The sequence below is a fragment of the Penicillium vulpinum genome (assembly GCF_028829585.1).
Source record: "Penicillium vulpinum strain IBT 29486 chromosome Unknown utg000002l_segment0_segment0, whole genome shotgun sequence".
Taxonomy (NCBI): Eukaryota; Fungi; Ascomycota; class Eurotiomycetes; order Eurotiales; family Aspergillaceae; genus Penicillium; species Penicillium vulpinum.
The window spans coordinates 144,418-164,392 of NW_026643242.1; the positions used below are offsets into that span (position 1 = coordinate 144,418).

At 48.1% G+C, this 19,975-nt stretch overlaps 7 protein-coding genes across 7 annotated transcripts; 3 read left to right on the top strand and 4 right to left on the bottom strand.

The window, feature by feature from the left end:
- Window positions 1-2,026: 2,026 nt before the first annotated feature.
- On the bottom strand, window positions 2,027-3,739 carry N7479_003131 (uncharacterized protein; the record flags this gene model as incomplete). The annotated part of the gene is made up of 4 exons (XM_057250828.1): window positions 2,027-2,150; window positions 2,207-2,830; window positions 2,892-3,682; window positions 3,737-3,739. 4 exons carry the CDS (start codon window positions 3,737-3,739, stop codon window positions 2,027-2,029), a joined length of 1,542 nt encoding a protein of 513 aa, XP_057110153.1.
- A 1,155-nt stretch (window positions 3,740-4,894) lies between these two features.
- On the top strand, window positions 4,895-6,233 carry N7479_003132 (E1 ubiquitin-activating protein AOS1; the record flags this gene model as incomplete). The annotated part of the gene is made up of 4 exons (XM_057250829.1): window positions 4,895-4,934; window positions 4,983-5,040; window positions 5,088-5,274; window positions 5,337-6,233. 4 exons carry the CDS (start codon window positions 4,895-4,897, stop codon window positions 6,231-6,233), a joined length of 1,182 nt encoding a protein of 393 aa, XP_057110154.1.
- Window positions 6,234-6,595: 362 nt separating this feature from the next.
- Window positions 6,596-8,254, bottom strand: N7479_003133 (Ytp1 family protein; the record flags this gene model as incomplete). The annotated part of the gene is made up of 5 exons (XM_057250830.1): window positions 6,596-6,852; window positions 6,916-7,045; window positions 7,111-7,941; window positions 8,013-8,090; window positions 8,141-8,254. 5 exons carry the CDS (start codon window positions 8,252-8,254, stop codon window positions 6,596-6,598), a joined length of 1,410 nt encoding a protein of 469 aa, XP_057110155.1.
- A 680-nt stretch (window positions 8,255-8,934) lies between these two features.
- N7479_003134 (SWI5/SAE3 family protein) lies at window positions 8,935-9,138 on the top strand (the record flags this gene model as incomplete). The annotated part of the gene is made up of 1 exon (XM_057250831.1): window positions 8,935-9,138. One exon carries the CDS (start codon window positions 8,935-8,937, stop codon window positions 9,136-9,138), a length of 204 nt encoding a protein of 67 aa, XP_057110156.1.
- A 3,313-nt stretch (window positions 9,139-12,451) lies between these two features.
- mdr1 (ABC multidrug transporter Mdr1) lies at window positions 12,452-13,515 on the bottom strand (the record flags this gene model as incomplete). The annotated part of the gene is made up of 2 exons (XM_057250832.1): window positions 12,452-12,461; window positions 12,515-13,515. 2 exons carry the CDS (start codon window positions 13,513-13,515, stop codon window positions 12,452-12,454), a joined length of 1,011 nt encoding a protein of 336 aa, XP_057110157.1.
- A 2,285-nt stretch (window positions 13,516-15,800) lies between these two features.
- Window positions 15,801-18,055, top strand: N7479_003136 (60S ribosomal eL39 domain-containing protein; the record flags this gene model as incomplete). Its single annotated transcript, XM_057250833.1, has 5 exons — window positions 15,801-15,830; window positions 15,883-16,697; window positions 17,165-17,357; window positions 17,420-17,520; window positions 17,728-18,055. 5 exons carry the CDS (start codon window positions 15,801-15,803, stop codon window positions 17,774-17,776), a joined length of 1,188 nt encoding a protein of 395 aa, XP_057110158.1. The 3' UTR covers window positions 17,777-18,055.
- A 765-nt stretch (window positions 18,056-18,820) lies between these two features.
- Window positions 18,821-19,462, bottom strand: skpA (SCF ubiquitin ligase subunit skpA; the record flags this gene model as incomplete). The annotated part of the gene is made up of 4 exons (XM_057250834.1): window positions 18,821-18,994; window positions 19,047-19,214; window positions 19,272-19,357; window positions 19,414-19,462. 4 exons carry the CDS (start codon window positions 19,460-19,462, stop codon window positions 18,821-18,823), a joined length of 477 nt encoding a protein of 158 aa, XP_057110159.1.
- Between the last annotated feature and the right edge of the window lie 513 nt (window positions 19,463-19,975).

Here is a 19,975-nt window from a genome sequence, read left to right on the forward strand (position 1 = left end):
AATGGCTCCATGGCCCCCCCCCCCCCCCAAACAGGCTAACGGCTGGCGGAGTTCTTCTCCGCGTCATCGCCAAGGGGTTGCAGAGAGCCTCGGAAAGTCACTGGATATAGAAATTGCGCCTTAAAATTACTCTGAACCTGTTTTTCTTGACTCCACGGACATGTGTGATATCCCACAATCACACCGGGATATTGACCCAGCGCTAAGGCTTCATCGTTTTTCGTACTTCTCAATCTACTACAGCGGGGCCATCTAGTCCGCAGGACTGGACTGTCCGGTATCCCCGTGGCTGGACCAGAGCTATTCCAAAAGTACGTCGGTTCGTGTCCATTGCAGCCGGACTAGCCCCAAACCAGACCCCCAAGCTATCCGAAGATGTCACAGTTCTCGCGATAAATCGTTTGACCGGGACCCCCCGCACTAGTCGACGTATACAGGAAACTTTACCCATGCTTTGAGGTTGCCAAGCGCGGCTCAGTTGGCTGGTGCATATTTCTGTCCTGCATGGACCAGTACAAATGTTGCGAACACCGCCAACACACAGATTTAAATACGTATAATGATGAGGCGTTGGTCAGGCGTTCAAATGGGCTGAGGATAACCAGCCGATTCAAGGCGGTACTATAACATACATACATACCTACGTAGGTAACTAACCGTTTCCGAGACAGCCATTTCTAGAGCCGTGCATTAGTGCTCATGTTTCAGATTGGTTCCCTTAACCCCCAACGTTCCTTAGATCAGGCATGGCGCCAGTTCGGGATTTGTTAGGGGCTGTTTCTGAAAATCTATCCTTATAGGTTGATTTTTGTACCCGTCCCCATAACTACATATGCACTCTAGATTTTATTTTTGTATCTTTAGCTAACCGCGCCAAGCAGGCTGTAAGAACGAAGATGGCTCGGCTTCATGTGGTCATCCTTGATCCTGAAATCTAGTATCTTCGCTATGGTGCTGTTTAACTGACGTCGTGGCAATGATGCGTAGATTTCCGCCCCTAATAATGTCGATACCCCGAATGCGCCGATGAATGGCCGTCGCCTGTTTGACTTTCGTGTCCAAACGCGCAGAGCAGATCCTACAGGATTTTTACGTGTCTAGCCGGAGTCCCTGGATTGGTGGAAGCATTGCCGACTTGAATTATACTCTCAATATATAGGTGCAATTTGACTTATATCAAGCTACAAGCTATGAATGCGTATAGCCGAAGGGACACACCGGCCGGGGACCCCGACCCCACTAACCACCTTGGCGTCGATCACTTCGTCGATAGGAATCTAGCCCGAGGGAGAAGACAGGGTGAGATTCAACATATTAAGCCACATGACATGCGACCTTGAGTCAACCTATCTTCGAATTGCTACCACTGAGCCTCTCTTCAAATAGCATTTTGCCATTTATAGGGCGGTATGTCGGCATGCGCCGATACTGTCTAGGCCATTGAAGTTGAAAGGGGGGGTGGGTTATAGGTTCATGCTCGTTGTGATGGACGTCGTAGTCAGCGATGGAGAGGGGGTGGGTCATGGCTGTATTGTTGGAGAAATCTTGTATGTGGCTACCTAGATTAAGGATAGCGAATAACGAGTGCTGTCCTCCGTAGAGGGCCTCCATAATCATTGTAGATATCGACATTCAAATAATTAGGGCTATCTTCGCATCCCCCATGTGCCTCCCCCACATTCTGAAGTACAATTAGCAAAAAGACCCAGAAAGATAAAGATGCCTTGAGAATACTCTTAAAAAAAAGCCATTAGAGATAGCAGGTAGACACTAGTCAAGTGGCCATACCTTTTGATCTCACATAATACGTAGTTAGTATGGTAGTGTGGTCTGTATGGGTTACACGATAGGACAAATCAGAGAAAAATGGAGAATAATCCCAAGGTCTCGAAGTCACATCATAATAATTCATAACGTCGTCTTACTAGCTTGCACTAATAAGAAAATCTGGGCTGAGAAAAAAAAAAGACTTCTATCCCTCTGATCCGAAAAGAAAATCACGCCTGAAAACTCCTGATTTCCACTGCTAGCGTGCAGCGATACTCGGGAAGAATCGCGGGCCTGCATACCCATGTGCGATGATGCTTTCAATATCAATATTCCCATGGGCCCGTGGGCTCCATAACTTGATGAGAATGAACCGCCCAGATCTTGAAACGTAACGTCAGTATTTTGGTTCTCCACATCCAATACCAATTATACATACGGAGGCGGATCAAATTTGATGGTAACCATGCTCTTCTCTCGCTCGATAAAGAAGCGCGCATGTGGCTTCAAAACCTCGGCAACTGGCTGAGCAGGCTCGACTGGGGGGTTTGGATGTATGAGACTAGGGCCATGGCGCGGTCTCTGCTCGCCGATACGGCTGAAAGCATTCAGCCGTTCATATTCAACTGGCGGAGGAGGAGGGGGAGGAGGACGCCGATTACGTCTGCTTGAAGGGTCCTCCTCATCGCTTGGACTCTCGTCCGTATCCGATAAAGGATCTTCTGTCTGTTCGGTCTGGGTTCTCTCGAGCAACGCAGAGTGCCAGTCTTCGTCATCTCCAGAATCTTCATTATTCTCGTCGTACTCGGTGGTAATGCGAAACTGCGCTTGCGGGTCTTCTGCGGTATGCGGAACCGCGGCTGAATGTGGGCTCATGAGGACTGTGCGTTCGAGATTTTGGAGTGGTGGTCGGAACCCGGTGAGGTATTCCTGGGAGGGTTGCATGCCACTACGGCGGCCTCGACGGCGGTATCGGCCGTTGGAGTATTGGATTTGGTATTGGGCAGTGCGGGCAAGCAGTTCATCAGAGGTCATGGCGACAAAGACCATGCCTTCTTGTATTCTGGTTCAATCAGCCACGATTAGCTATCAGCTCAACGTACAGACACGCCTGGTGGACATACGGAGCATCGAACCCGCATTTCGGGGCTCTGATAACGAGCTTCTTCAAGCAGAACGGGGCCTCGCCTCGATGGCAGAGGACTAAATTGCAATGGGCCTCTTTGGTAGAGTAGAAACTTGTATTGTTGTCCAGCACGTTCTCTGGACGCGAACACCCGCTATCCGGATCGTAGTTCCCTCCGTCGCAGCTGGCGATTTCCATTTGTAGCATCCCCGGCACTACTTGCCCATATTGACCGTAATTGAAGCCTCGAAATTCCTCGCGATTGTCGTCCGTGTCTAGCTTCCGACGCTTCATCCGTCCTTGGCCATCACGGCCCGACTGGCCGGATGGTGGCATGAGGGACGGTGACCTGGATAAAGATCCGTCCGGGCTTGGTTGTCTGATCGCTTGCCAGGGTAGGCGATGCCGAAGGATATGCGATTCTGGTGAAAGCGAAGTTTGAACTCCTTCTGAGCGAATCTGGTCTCGTAAAATACTCCGTATTCGCTCTGCGGGGCCAGCCGCCTCGGACTGTAGTTGTTGAATCTGGCGATCGATGTCGGCTCGGGCTTGCTCAAAATTGGTACGATCGCGAGCTCGGTCCAGAGAATGCTCGGCAACTTCTCTATTTAATGTTTCTAAGGCAAGGGTGGCGTTATAGGTGTTGTGGGCACCGGAGCGATTTCGTTCCGATACGAAATTGCGGAGATGCTGGAGACGGAGGATCTCAGGGCGTTCGTCAGGCCTGGTAGTACGGGATATACGGCGGGACGAAGAGGAAAAAGCACGAGGATAATCGTAATTCCCTGACTAAAGGGAAGTGTAAGACATCAGTCAGACACATAGGAGCCATGAAAGACACACCATTATTCAGGTTTGTTGGTACCGCTTGAGAGGTGGAGTTGACTATATCGGGTTAGGGGGATAGGGGTAGGTGATACCGTGAAGGCACCAACCTGACAGAAATAAAAGAAAACCAAAAATATTAACGTAGAGATAGAAGGATAAGTTATCTGGAGAGAGTTGGCACCTTGTAGGAAGCCCAAGGTTGATAACACGTGATGGTCGATTAGATCATCGATAGTGGAGTGGAAGTTGAAAGATTGGGAGTTGCAACTTCATTGATGTATTCAGGGCGTTGATAAATTCTTAGATTTTATTGATCTCTCTTTTATTCTTCACCTCGTTTTTCGTGTAAACCCCTTCATCGGGCTTGTGTTGATAGCTAATTGTGTCACTTAGCTCGCTCTTTGACCACATAATTTCCATGACAAAGTACCAGAGTCATGAAAATTGCCTCTGGAATGTTCATCAATATCCCTTTGAGATGTAATAAAGAAAATAAAATCTCATCTGGCAGAGATGATAGCACCTCTCGACCTAATTTTTGCTCGGAAGCACAACAGGAAGGTAAGTGCTAGTTCTGCAGGAATGCTCTATAGTGTTATAGTAATGTGTTGAAATAAGTTAGAACATACAGCATAAAGACAGACAGCTTTAATTGTGTTATTTGCTAATTGAGTCGTGTGCTGGGCAAATTTCTACATGTTGACCTGATCTATAACCTGGTGTTTTGGAAGTCCACTTCTCCAGTGATCTATAAAATCTCTAAATCACACGCATTCAAACTGATTTGTTCTATTATACTACATTGAAAGATTTTGCTTATTCCCCTCTGCATACCCTATAAATGTCCCATAAATGTATTATGAATATAAATCATCAATGAGACAACTTCGTCCGCATAAAGTTGTATACTTCTTTGACCCCACGGCCCCACACAGTAGCTCCCGGGTCACCTGATTTAAACCTATCTGAACTGCCGAACTTCTGAACTTCCAAACCTACAAACTTCTGCCTACAACTTCGCAACTTCCACCTTCATTGCATATCTTACCAAGTCCCTAAGTATCTACTTCCCACTCAACATCAAATTCTCCAGAACACAACTGCGGGGCTTCAAATCGCCAAGCTCGCACCTGGGCAAGATTGTACTCTTATCTCAACCACTCAGTCGATACTATGACGGAGCAACAAGATAATGCACAGTCAATCAGCGCTGGTATGGTCAATGAATAGAATTTGATTTGGTTCATACTAACTTTGACAGATGAAATTGCGCTGTACGATCGACAGATCCGGCTGTGGGGAGTGCACGCACAAGAAAAGTGAGCAAACCAGCTCCCAAAGCACCACATTTCCTAACAACGGCCAGAATACGATCGGCAAACATTCTTCTCATTACCGTGAAAGCTCTCGCGAACGAAGTCGCCAAGAATCTCGTCCTGGCGGGCATCGGCTCCCTCACCATAATCGATCACCAGAACGTCACAGAGGAGGACTTAGGCGCGCAGTTCTTCATCGCTGAAGCACAAAGTGAGCAGGATGTGATTGGAAAAAATGTGAGATATAGCCAGAGTAGAATACAGAATACCTAACGCCATCCGCTAACAACCCAATCCAGCGCGCGCAAGTCGCAGGACCGCAAATCCACAAAATGAACCCTCGAGTCAAGCTCAACATCGACACTTCCGATGTCAAAACCAAACAACCCGACTTTTTCGCGCAATTTGACATCACAATCGCTACAGAGCTCGATTTCCTAACCAACACCACTGTGAATGCCGCCTGCCGACTAGCCAACCGACCCTTCTACGCCGCCGGTCTACACGGTTTCTATGGTTACGTTTTCGCCGACCTAATCAGCCACGACTTTGTGATCGAGCGCAACAAATCCAACATGGCCCCCGCAACCCAAGAAACACCCACTCGCAGCATCATCGACATAACCACCAAAAAAGAACAAAATGACGCCAACAAGAAAGAACCAAGCAAGGTCATCGAGCTAGTCACTAAGCGCGAGGTGTACACGCCACTAATCCTCGCAAATACATCTCCACTACCGGAAGACTACACACGAATCCCACGGCGTCGCAAGCAAGTAACCCCACTACTCAGTTGCCTGCGTGCACTGTGGGAATTCGAAAAACTACTCGGCCACCGCCCAACCTTCACGCACGAAGACCTGGAACTATTCACAAAGCTATCGCGCGACCGACACCAGGAATTAAAGTTAGAGCCACTCACATTAGACTCTGTGTTCCTGCGGACCTTCCTACAGAACCTGGGCAGCGAGCTGAGTCCCGTTGCGGCATTTTTGGGCGGTGCACTGGCGCAGGATGTTATTAATGTTCTTTCAGCAAGGGAGCAGCCACTGCAGAATATGTTGCTGTTTGATGGGGAGAAGAACATTGGTCCAATTTATGCTCTTCACCCTTTCTTCCCTGATGATGGTGTGGGGATGGCTGCTGTGCCACCGGTTAGGAACCCGATTACAGTTCCTGTTGCTGGGGATTTGTGAGGACAATTTAAAGAAATGAAATGGGATATGTGGTGGATTGGACTGAGATGGGTTCTTCCAGCCTCATTACGAATCTCCTTTTTTTTTTTCAACGGATTCCAAGAATCCCGGACTTAGACTTGGGTCTTATTATGTACAATAGAACACGAGCAACCATTGAAACTTGATACTTGCATGAAACCTGGGAACTATGTACAATTTTGTTCAGATATGATATTAGCTAGTTACTCGAACTCAAGGCTTGTTTAGAACCTGCAATGCTATTCGAACCCAACCCAAACCAAACCAGACGCCGTCTTTAACACAATATCACAAAATGCACGATATACTTGCAAAGGGAACTAGCAAATTAACAGAAGGCCTCAGTGATGGCCCTCTTCTTTTCCAAGTTCCTCATCACTGCTCTTCCGCGGTCCCATAGAAGGACCATCCTCCTCATCAGAAATCAATCCATGGAGCTCGAATGCCTCGGCATCCTGAATCTGTTGCGAGTTTGAGCGCGCATGACCGTTCAAGTTTGCGTTTCCGTTAAGAGTAGAGTACATGGGGCCGTCCTGGTTGGTGGACTCGGAGTTGGGCCAGGCGTGGACAGCGTAGATGTGGAGGAGGATGTTGACGACTGAAAAATAAGAATGAGTGGTTGCTCTAAAAAAGAAAAATGAGGACCGTGGAGCTAACTTACAGAGGAAGACGATGAAAGCGATGCTGTAGAGGATCAAGAGATAGGCCACGTGGGTGATGCCTGCGTTGTGCAGCATTTGCATCTGCTCCTCGGTGGCGCCCATGAAGAGGAAGCCGGAGGCGTAGAGCAACTGCAGAAAAAGAAGCCAGTGAGTATGATCCTATATATTTCACATTGGCCAGAGAGGATACATACGAAGGGAGTCAGGTATTGGAAGCTGTTCGGCTCGGAGAGAGCAGGCTTATCCTTCAGCACGAACGAGATCTCAATGATGCGGGTCAGACCAGCCGCCATCAGAGTATATCCGAAGAGGGAGTGGACCATAGTACTGATCATCAGCGTCTGGGGGTGAGCGGACATGGCATAGCCGGTCATCAAGATGACAATGGCCGGAATGAGGTTACGCTTAGGACGGCCGCTGCGGGTACGGCTGAGCCACATACCCAGCAGACCAGCACACCACCAGACAATACCCATAGTGGTATGCTGGAGGTCATTGTGAACCCAAGGGGTACCCCAGCGGTGCTCGGTGAAAGTATTAACGCAGCCCCAAGCGGCGATGACGAGAGAATCGAAGAACTCCTGACTGCGGCCGGTACGGCGCAACCAATATTGGCCGACAAGCAAAAGGATGGTCAAGCAAATACCATATCCGATGAAGGCGGAGCCCATGATGAAATGAGCCAGACACTGACCAAGGTGGTCACCGCGACAGAAGCCGAGCGCAGCAATACCACCGAATAGCATCTGCGCCCAACTGAGGACAGGCATGACCTTACCGATGATTCCATGGGCCAGAACGAAAATCCATCGGATGCGAGCCTGGCCCGCCTTCACCAGATGCAGCTTGAGATAGACTCCGAGGACGACTTGTGCGACGAGCAAGAACATAAGCCAATTTGCGACGGAAGCGTGTACATTCTTATCAAATTGGCGACCTTTGTGGGCATGGCCGAGGAAGTAGGCTAGTACGGCAACTATTGTGCCGAGGATTTGGACGGGGACGTGCCAACGGGAGCGGATTATCTGATTTGCTCTTGTTAGAGATGGCCTAGACGGTAGGAAGGAAACGTTGAGGCAAGTGAAGCAGTACATACCCCGAGAACCATTCCCGTTGGGAAGATTATGCCAAAAGCGAAACCCATGAGAATCATATGAGTCCATAGTGTTGCGTCCTGGGATAAGCGTTAACTTTTTGTAAGACGAATGGCGTAGTATCACATACGATAGGATCCTGCGAGATAGATTCGCCCGGAGGAACATCCTCATGGCCACCATGGGCAGAAGCCGAGGCAGCCAATACTAATAAATTCCATAAGGACTGACGGATAAATGCCATGGTGTAGTTGAAGTAGGGAGTTGGAAGGGAGAAGAGAACAGATGCGGATAAGAGGTAGACCCAATCCGGAGCATCCGATTATGTGGGACAGCGCGTGGAATCAGGGCAGTACTTTTGATCTCCAGGGCTGTATTCTCTAAGGTTGTATCCTCCAGGGCTATATTCTTTAAGTAATTTAATTATTCTACTCCATATCATTTAACTACATATGTGTTTAACAACTTTAAAAAAATCTATCAAAATCGGGGACGCGCACGCAGAAAGTCTTGGACTGGATTAATCAGCGTGGCTGTGATTGGCCTGGACTATATAATTCTGGGGTAGATAGTGTAGATGGATATCCTCCTCTTTACAATGCTCTTCCATCTTGCATCTCACAACACATATGCATATGCACTTAGTTGCAAACAATTCCACATGGATACATCCAAAGAACCAAAGTCCTACACGGACCAACAACGAATAGTACGTCCCAAGTATCCCCCACCCTGCTATCTGTGTCCATTATATCAAGCATTAACACCCAACACAGGAGATCCTTCGCGCTTCAATTGCAAGTTTAGAAGCTAAGCATGCGCAGCTCGAAAGAGACCTCACTTCAGTGACTGCCCAGCTCATGTAAACACTCCTCAGTTCCCCCAATTGCATGAAGGCTGTACAAGACACAGCCCCAAAAGAACATGGAAACATCTCATTTTGCATCTCTAACCACCACTTACTCCAGTGACAACCCCGATACCACATGCAAGCGTTATACCCAACTCTTGCACGAGTACAATGATATCAAGGATGTCGGGCAGGGATTGATGGGGCTTCTTGCTGAAGCGAGAGGGGCGAGGCAGATTGAGGTGGAGAAAGAGTTTGGGGTTTCGGACGAGATTTGAAGGGCTATACTCCAAGGGCATCACTGATTGAAAGGATTTGAAATGCTTTAAAGGGATTTGATGGAGTGGATGGAGTTTTGAGCGAAATCAGGTGGCGTTGAATTGAGATTCATTCATTGTATTCATTCATCTATTCCTACACCCCGAATGGATTGGGGGGTTTTTTTGCTTTTTTCTTTTTATCACGGGGAGACAGTCTGGCCCGGCTTTCCGGGTCTTCGCCGCTGACAACAAATAATCTATCACAAGAGTGGGGGAGATTGAAAGCGGAGATATGAGAATGGGATAGATGGCGAGACATGAGACATTAGCCAAGAAAGGAAGAAAAAGGTATGTGTACATAAATAATAATAAAAAGCGTGAATCAGGTGCTTAGCCACTCTTGCCAAGGGACTGGAGGTTGACCAGCTCGAAGTAACGGCCCTTGTTGCGCAACAGCTCATTATGGGTGCCGCTCTCAACAATCTTGCCTTGATCGAAGACATAGATAATATCAGCCTTCTGAATGGTACTGAGACGGTGGGCAACGGCGATGGTGGTACGACCGCGCGCGGCAGCATCCAGAGCAGCCTGGACGACCTTCTCAGACTCGGAGTCGAGGGCGGAGGTGGCTTCATCCAGAAGCAAGATCTTGGGGTTGCGAAGGAGGGCACGGGCGATAGCGACACGCTGCTTTTGGCCACCGGACAACATGCCTCCTTTGCTACCGACGATGGTATTGAAGCCCTCAGGGAGAGACATGATGAAATCGTAGATATTGGCGTCCTTGCAGACCTGGACCAGCTCCTCTTCGGTGGGGTCATCGTTGGGGGTACCGAGCAGGATGTTCTCCTTGATGGTACCCTGGTAGAGAGTGGGCTCCTGGCTGACTAGCGCTAAGTGGGCGCGGTAGGAATTGACATTGAGGTCGGCGATGTTCTTGTTGTCGACGTAGACACCACCGGAAAGTGCATCATAGAAACGCTCGAGAAGGGCAATGGTGGTACTCTTGCCACATCCACTAGGTCCGACCAGGGCAATGTACTGACCAGGCTTGACGGTGAGGTTCAAACCGCGGAGCACTGGCTGCTCGGGGCGGGTAGGATAGCGGAAGTGCACGTCCTTGAACTCAATGGTTCCCTCGCAGTGTGTCAAAGTCTCACCCTCTTCGGACCATGTGTCAATGGTGGGCCGACGCTCGAACAGCTTGAGGAACTCGGCTGCGGCGTTCTTGGCCTTGCCCATGTCCGGGGAGAAGGAGAATACTGTTCCAGCAGATTGGGCACCGAACAGGATTTCACTGAAGCAGACAAAGAAGCGGAAAGTGTCATATTCGTGGTGACCGAGAAGGGTTCCACCGTACCAAAATCCGAGGGCAACACAGAAGAAGACCAAGGCCTGGGAAGCTGCATACAAGGACGACGACTTGACTACCGAGATCAAGCTTGTACGGCCCTGGATATCGAGCTGAGCATGGTAGTATGACCAGACGTCGTTCTCACGAGTAAGCGAAGCGACAGTGCGAATGGCAGATGTAGCCTCGCATGCATAGCTGGCTGATCCCTCATAGGCTGCCTTGGAACGTGCCTGGAACGCAGCAAGCATGTAAAAGCGGTAGAAGCCACACCCGAGAAGAATTGGAACAACAGAGACGCAAACGAGGGCGAGCTTCCATCCGAAAGCGAGCGCGATGACAATTGCAGCGATGAGAGTTGTCGAAGTCATGAGGATTGTTCCAAGGGTTTGACCACTGATACCGGACAAGTGCTTAGTTTCAGTCGAGAGGAAGGAAGTCAAAGCGCCGGTGCTGTTCTCCTCACGATCGAAGAAGTTGATATCCTGTCGGAGCATGACTCGGAAAGCCTTGCCGCGGGCCTTTCGGATCAATCTCTCGGAGCTAAACGCGAAGGCGATACCGTGAACCGAGAAAGTGATGATTTGAACAATACCAACAATAAAGAACATCAGTGACCAAAAGTTGGCGTCCGATCTCAGCTTGGTATATTGTTCTTTGGGCAAGGAAAGTGAGCTGATAGCTTTGGAATACAAGAAAGCTTGAGTGGGTTGACCACAACCAGCGAGAACCGAGAAGAAAAGACCGACGATCATGAATAACCTCTCCTCCTTGTTAAAAGAGGCGATAAACTTGACCAGAGTCCAAAGTGAGTACTTTTTGCCACCACCTTCAGCAATCTTCTGCGCGAGAATGACACTGGAAACAGACTTGCGAGACTCCTGGCGATGCATAGCGTCCTGGAATGCTTCAGCCTCATCCTTCGCACCGCTCGAGCCACTAGCGATGGACTTGACACGTGCGATGTGAGACTTGGTCATGTTGTCGATGCTATCTTCATCATCATCCACGTCCAGTGCATCTGCGTCCTTCTCCTCATTGATACGCTGGGCCTCGACGAGCTTGAAGTAAGGACCGTCACGTTCAGTTAGTTGGGTGTGAGAACCCTGCTCAACGATGGATCCGTTGACAAAGACAACAATGTTATGCGCAGACTTGATGGTGGACAGACGGTGAGCAATGACAATGGTGGTGCGGCCCTCAGCAGCGCGGTCAAGCGCGGCCTGGACAACACCCTCGGACTTGGTGTCCAAGGCCGAAGTGGCTTCATCAAGAAGCAAAATCTTGGGGTCGCTGACCATAGCACGAGCGATGGCAATGCGCTGCTTCTGGCCTCCAGACAGCAAGAATCCACGCTGACCAACGTTGGTCTCATAACCTTCGGGAAGAGCAGTAACAAAGTCGTGCGCATTGGCCATCTTGGCGGCATTCTCAATGAGCTCCTTGACCTTTTCTTCGGACTCATGCTCGAAGCGTGTTCCAATAAGACCGTGGCGAATATTCTGGTAGATGGTTGTGCCAAACAGAACAGGTTCCTGGCTGACCAGCGAGATCTGCTGGCGTAGCCATCGCAGGTTGAGGGTTTGGATGTCATGTCCGTCCAAGAACACTTGGCCGCCGACCGGGAGATAGAACCTCTCGACAAGACCGACGACAGTACTCTTGCCAGATCCCGAAGGACCGACCAATGCGGTAGCCTTACCAGCAGGCATAACGAGGGAAACGTCCTGCATGATTGTAACTTCGGGGCGGGAGGGATAGATGTGCTTCACGTTGCGGAACTCGATGTGACCCTCGACGTGGTCAAGGATGATACCCTCATCAGAAGTAGGGTCCAGCGGGGATTCACGGTCGATAGTCGCAAAAATCTTGGTAGCAGCAGCTACAGCATTGGTGAATGCCGAGGCATTAGGGCTGACATTGCCCAATGAGAAAGATCCGATAAGAATAGCCATCAAGATGGTCAAAACATGTCCGACATCAACTTTGCCTTGCACCAGGAATTGAGAGCCCATCCAGAATCCAAGGCCGTAGTTCATGAACATAAGTCCAAACATGATACCGACCATCACGGCGAGACTCATCTGCAGGCGCATACCCCAGCGCTCTGCACGAGCCAAGTGAGACTCGTACTGCTTTGCGAGCTTGTCCTGGGTACCGAATGCGGTCGCATTGCGAATCGAGCTGATGACTTCCTCCGCGACAGTTCCACCGGCACCAGCGCTTTCCAGGGAAAGCTTGCCGTACTTGATGATCAGCCTGGAGCCTCCGCCCATGATCAAGACCAGCGCGACCATAGTGGAAGTACAAATGCCAGCCAAGGGGGCATACTTGATGTATGCGACCACGAAGGCTGTCACAAAGGTGGCGACGGCAGTCAAGGTCAAGCCGACCTTTTCGGAGATACCATCCTGAATAAGGTTGGTGTCTGCTGTGATACGGGTAGTCACTTCACCTGCACCCAGCTTGTCGAAGTAGGCGATGTTCTGGCGCAGGATAGCCTCGAGGTAGTGCTCTCGAATTTTCTGGGTGACATGTTCTCCGGTGTAGATGAAGCCGACGGTGCTGACGTAGATGGTCACGAACTCTCCAATACCTAGGTAGACAAAGTACAAGACGTTGCTGGTCAACTGGTCGTAGAATTTACTGTAGGGGATGGTGTTGAGCATAATCTTCTGGAAAGCTGTCGCCAAGGAGCCGAAGAGAATCGTGAAGAGGGGCATGGCAGCACCGGCGGCGATCGCGCAGAGTGCGCTGACGGCAAGGATGAAGATGTCCGTATGGGAGGCATATCGGAAGAGACCGAAGTAGGAGATATTAACAAGAGGCGCGTCCAGTTGTTGTTTCAGGATGTCCTTTTCATGTTCGGGCAAGTGAGCATAGATCGCATCCTCATCTGTCGCGATTACAGTATTGCTTCCGTGTTCCTTTGCTGATGACGTGGAAACGGAATCGGAATCAGGCTTGTTGACAGGCTTCTCGTGAAGCTGAGGGTCGTCCACCACCTTCTCAACGGCCGACACGCCTTCCTCAGGCTGCTGCATGTTGAAACTTTTGCGTTCGGACCTTTACTCCATGAAGGAATGGTATAGGATTGAAGATCTGAAATGAATCAAGGTAGAGAAAGGACGAAAGGAAAGATTAAGGGAGGTAAAGGGAGAATTTAGAAATTAGATTAAAAGTGTAGTGATTAACTAAAGGGGCGAACGAAGGGGGGGGGAAGGTTGATCTAAATACATATAATGTGTTTGTCGGATTTTCTTATTATACAACTTACAAAGGGAGGGGATCGAGTTTTTTTTTTTTTTTTAAGCGGGTCGGATACTACGAACTCCGACTTCCTCTTTTGCAGATTACTATCTTTCAGGTTACAATTGACCTGCCTAAATCTCTACTTATCTCATTATATCGACGGGGTACGGAGTAGTAATATCCAGAATCCCTCACGCTTGTACACGTAAGACTCGAACATTCCTATTTTCACATTCTTCGCGCAAGGGCATCCCTAGAGCGCCCCCTTTCTAAGAACGCGACCTGACAGCCACGGGGCCGTTTACTTCTTTTACTCCATGTTTGATGCAGGTCCAGGATGATTGGCGCATGCGGCACTTACATAGTACATGCTATTATACTAACCATGTATACTACCTATGCCAACGCACGGAGTACCCCATGGGCCTTAATCTACAATATCATGACGCAAAAGCGAAAACGAATACGAACTGAGTCAGGGTGAATCTTCTACCCCGTAGTCCAATTTCGACCGAATTTTAATCCGTCGAGTCAAAAGATAGCTTTACGGAGTAGCGTACAAATGCGGCCTCAGTCCGCTCTGGACCCTTTATTTACTCCGTAATACTATTTGAAAAGACCTTGCGGAGTACGGAGTACTGTTCGGCGAGTTTCATGTCCGATGTCCGATATACGATGTACGCTTTGACACTAAATTAGCCTCCTTTTTTTTTATAAAATTGTGCTTATAATCTGGGAACCTTGGATTGTTGCCTAAATAGGTAATTGCCAATGCTTATGTCTGAGATAACCTAAACAGCCCTAGAGGACCCCCTTGCAAGAACCCAGTGCGACATCGTAGACCTGTTCTTATGTCTGGATCAATTCTGAGATAGATTTTCCCGAAATTTCACTTTGTACAAAAATGCTGAGATGACTCATGCCAGTACAAAAAATTAATACCATCGAAGGTACAACTCTCATGGTCTACCTGATCCATGACATCCCCAAGCATAATCCCAAGGTTCGGATTGTCAAGTTACGATGCTCAACAATCTTGATGTCATTCGGTCTATGACGCCATTATCCATCCAAATCAAATGGCCAAGACCAAGGAGCTTATTGCCGTCCTGAATCCCCTTATGGTATCAACAGCCTTATAGTAAATACTTATAGCTGTGAACATGAGTCTATGTTTCATTATTCATATCGGGCGCCTCGAAATTGATGCTCACACTATATTAGGTCTTCTACTTTGATTTGAAGACTATCACAACTATACTATAGTATCCCAGTTACATGGTCAAGGTGCTCGAATTACGCAACCACGACACTCCAGGCTACTTCCTAAAGGACCCGGTGTAAACAAATATCTATTTACATAGGAAAGGGAAAGTACGATAACATATATAGTAACAATAGCATAAACAGGGAAGGCGCATTGGAGGGTATTACTGCCGACAGGATGCCTCCTTCATGAAAAGGATCTTGTGTGAATTTGCAGGCGTAGCATCGGGTTGTTGCTCAGGTGTTGGTGTTATAGGTATAAGAATATACCAATCTTCTCCGCCTTTCCAGGCAGCTGCGCACAATCTCGTATGGTCCCGTAGTTCGATTATAGTCGATTGTGCTGTCAAGACGGGAGCTAGGATGAATATTTATATATTAGAATTCCGAACAGGAACTGACTATGACATGATTCAGGTAGTGTATTTTTATTAATTTGTCTTCATTGTGGTAGGAATAAAGAGGAAGCATTTAAAGCTGGAATTCAATGAGAAGTTTTGGAACTTGAGACAAGCCCGACGGCGTGAACACATCATGCACCTAGAAGTTGTGATTTCAACGATTCTATAGGGATTTGACAAGGCAGGCATCCAAGACCATTCGCGCGCCAACCGAGCCTCACGTTGATTGGCTCATCTATGGTCGAAGCCACATGCAGCTATCTACTATGTCTCAACGCCAGAGACCTCAATGCTTCCCTTTCCTCCATTTACTACTCACAAAGCTGTAATAAATTAAGATCTAAATCCGAAGTCACCACCTGAGGGTTTCGACAATAATCGCCGCTGATACAACATTCTGGACTGCTAAAATGGAACCAATGCTATGCCCAACTTCTGATGTACGTGATGCTTGCATACTTACATACTCTTTACTGAAAGTCTCACCTACAGCCCCAAAGCCGTGATCTGGAGGGCGACTTCCCGCTAGACGGAAAGGACCTTGATTCCGTCACGGACGAGGCTCTGATAGCCCTTCTTGAATCTGCTCCTGCGCTGCACGACCTCGGCTCCACAAAAGTTGTCCGACTCTCACGGCATTTGGTGATGAAAGGCGGCGGCAGTGTCCTACCATGCGAAGCAGAGATGCTCAATTTCGTTGCCTCTAAAACTGGCATTCGAGTTCCACGAGTCCATCGCTCATTTCAAGTCGAAGATAGGACGCAGTATTTTCGCACGAGAGGATACATTGTGATGGATTTTATCGCAGGAAAACCCCTCGATAATTATTGGCCCGACTTACCCTACGACAACCAAAAACAAATCGCTATGCAGATTGCAGACATGATCAAAGACATGCAGTCTGTTGTAATCTCACAGCCAGGCCCCCTTGGTGGTGGGAAATTTCGTGGCCGATTCTTCACAGATTATAGCGCCGGTCCGTTTAAGGACAGTGCTGAACTTCAAGGCTGGTTTAACCACAAGCTTGATATCTGCAAGCACGTGAACCAATGTCCCAAGGATATCCCTCCATTTCGATTCACCACCTTTGTCCTTACCCATCACGACATAAGTCCTCGAAACCTGATCCTAGACCCCAATGGAAAAGTGTGGTTGATTGACTGGGCCAATGCCGGTGCATATCCTCCCGTTTTTGAAAGTGCTGCGTTACTGGCTCAACAGTTTTTCACCGACTTCAATGAAGCAGTTTTGTCTGTGTTTCCACGGTTCCCGGAGGAAGAACTGCAACTCGATTCAATTACATATGGGTTGATTACGGCGGCATTGGCTTAATGAAGTCTTTTACAAATCTGTTTGTCATCTGTTTGTCCATGTGCTGAAATTGTTGTATTGCTCCAGTTCTGTTGGTTGATCATTGATTGTAACATCCCTAAGGAAGGCTGAGCCTCAGAAGGGTAGTATACGGTTTACGAGCTTACGACACAAGGCCTCCAGGGCTATATTCCTTATACTAACGTAGTACAAAATAGGACATTAGTACGTAAGATTACATAGTACCTCGAGTGTTCATGGCGATCCTGATATGCTAAGATAAATGCTAAGCCAAAAGAGGGATCATGATATATGATCAAGAATGGACATCGTATGCTAGACTTTATAATTGTATCATGCCATGGACACTGATGCACGTATGTTGTACTTTGTAGAGCCTGACCCACTTTGCCCCGTTCTTGATATTTGGTTTGCCTTAATGCCTCAAAGCCTTAGGCAAAAGTCCCACATCACCTGACCCAACCGAAGCGAAAAGCCAAGCCCTGCCGCACACAAATCATCCACATCCGAAGGTCGACCACTTCATCCGTCCATCCAACAAGCTCGCCGTCGCGATCAACCCTTCAAGATGCCGGTATGTTACCACCCTGTTCGCGCCATTTTCGAAAAATACTTTCGCCATCATCGCCATCACCGTCCCCAGTCAGACCTCTGAAAAATTGAGAAATAAAATTTTAACCCGTCATTTTCCACACAGAGCAACAAGACCTTCCGCACCAAGCAAAAGCTTGCCAAAGCTCAGCGTCAGAACCGCCCCATCCCCCAGTGGATCCGTCTGCGCACCGGCAACACCATCAGGTAAATCGCATCTTTGTTTCGAGATCCAAATCCATCATTATATCCGAGGCCGCCATTTGTGGGAAGAGTGATGTCGGAAATGCGAGAGAGGAAAGGGAAATACACATAACCATCCACCCGCCGACCGCACGAACCCACGAATGGAGGAAATAAAGAGATACAGGAATTATATCGAATCGAACATATGGCTGATACAATCTGAAACAGATACAACGCCAAGCGCCGACACTGGCGTAAGTCGACCCTGAAGGTCTAAGCGGACCCTCAGTATTTGCACCCTCCGTCCGGCCATTCTCAAAAGCCCCAGTTCAGCTCGCGATGTCATATGGCAACCAAAGTGTTTCTGTGCGGGGTGGTTCAAGGGTTTTTGATTATTTCGAAACCCTCTTCATGATGTGACGCCCACAACCGAATTTCGAACAACATGCCTTCACCATGAACTTGAGAGCGCTAGTGGATGTGGAACTACTCTTGAGTGCAGTTGCAAACAAAAATTCAAAAATTCAATCTTGATCCGGGTCTTGCTTTGGGTTGTGCCTATCTTTTTTTTTTCTTAATCTTCCAATGGGTCGTCCTTTTTTCCTCCACGGTTCCGAGTGGGGATATGATGGATTTTCAACACGCCTAATTTATCGATATAGATGGCAGGCCCGGATTATGTTTGCAGAAGGGGTTGTTGCTGTTGGGGGCTGATCGTCTTCTTGCTGGGGGCGGGCTTGTAGGACTGGCGTGGCGGGGGATTTTCTTTTTTGATACAAAATCTGATTGAATCGAATTGAATATCCTTTTGCCTACTTTTTTGGGGTAGTCTTTAATGGCTGTAGATTTCGATTGGGACGTTGCATAGGGAACATTTCCATGCTGTCTGTTCCTGATTGTGGTGTTACTATCTGTATCACGGTTTGTATGTAGTACAGTCTTGGATCTACGTTTATCTGCCAGATACTGTTACAACTTGGCGGATTTCGTCATAGTAGAAATATATTTGCGCAAGAGTCGATTTCATGACCCCGCCATATAATGCTACATATGTACTGGGTTCAGGGTGATTCTGCAACAAATGCCATTGGCAAGGCCAGCGATTATTCCAAATGAAATCAGGAATCCTTGGGTAAAAATAGCAAAATAAAACGCCCCAAAAAGTAACAGCCCTACTATTTAGACAGCAGGGGCTTTGTCGTAAACAGCCAGGAGGATATCATTTTCTTTTTTTAAGAAAGACAACAGACAAAAAAAACCATTCAACGACTAAAGTAGAAATATCAGCATAGATTCTATCCAAAGATACTGTTGTAGCAACTTACTCCTCGGCCCACTCGTTCTCACGGCGGATCTGATCTTCTTCCTCGGGAGTAAAGTCGTTTTGGATGTTGAAAGTCTTGCGGATTTCCTCTGGAGACTTGCCCTTGATCATGTTAGCGACGGTCTTGCAACCGACGTCAAGGAGGGCCTTAATGTCCAAGTAGTTGGCGGCCTAGGAACAGTCAGTATATGTGACGAAGAGTAATCCTGAAAACGAAACGCACGAGGATGATCTCAAAGAGCATCTCCTGGTCCACCTGCATGAACTTCTGATCCCACTCATCAATGTCGGTGGTCTTGCGACGGTTGTCATCATCATCACTAGCGCTGGGAGGATCATTCTTGTGGTGTTCGCACCACTCAATAACCTTCTTGAGGACGGCTTCGTTAACCTGGACAAAGAGGTGTAAGCGTCTAGTCATGGATTATATCTCGGGGTAGACACTCACATTGGGGATTGGGATAGCTTCACCAGAGTCGCCAAGATCCTCAAGCATGTTCTTGATCAAAACGGAGCGCTCAGCAGTGGTGCGCTCTGTTCAAATCTGTCAGTGCCACTCGCGACAGCATATTGCGTGAAACTTCACTCACCAACAGAGATGTCGACTCCATCAGAGCTGGTAAGGGTGATAGCACTCATGGTAATGGGTTTGAAGATGGAATCTAATTCTCAGTTGAGTTTAGCTTTCCTGGTCGCTTTCGAACAATGCGGGGTGGTTCAGTGGTGGGGGCATGACTGACGGGGAAGAAAAGTGTGTGTGGATGATATTGCAATTCAAAAACCAATTCTTCGGAGTTGGTATGTCGTGAATTTAGATGTGGAGGGTTGAAAGTAGATGTAGAGAGTTGAAAATTAATGACGAGGATGTAACGAGAGGGTGGTGAGGTTTAAGAGGTCCGGATTACCAAAGGCGGTCGCGGAGTAAGCCCTGCCAACAAGGCTCCAACCCAGCCCCCACGTCTTAGTTCTTACCGTTGCCTAAATTACACCAGTACAATTATTGTGTTTGACTCATTATTATTTGCATGGAAGAAGCTAGAAACCGACCAGAAATATACTAGTAGCTTAATAGTCCGAGAACTAAACGGTTGGGAACCTGGGATACTGCCTACAAGGCTCGACTCCATACTAAGCCAGAACAAACGACGGATC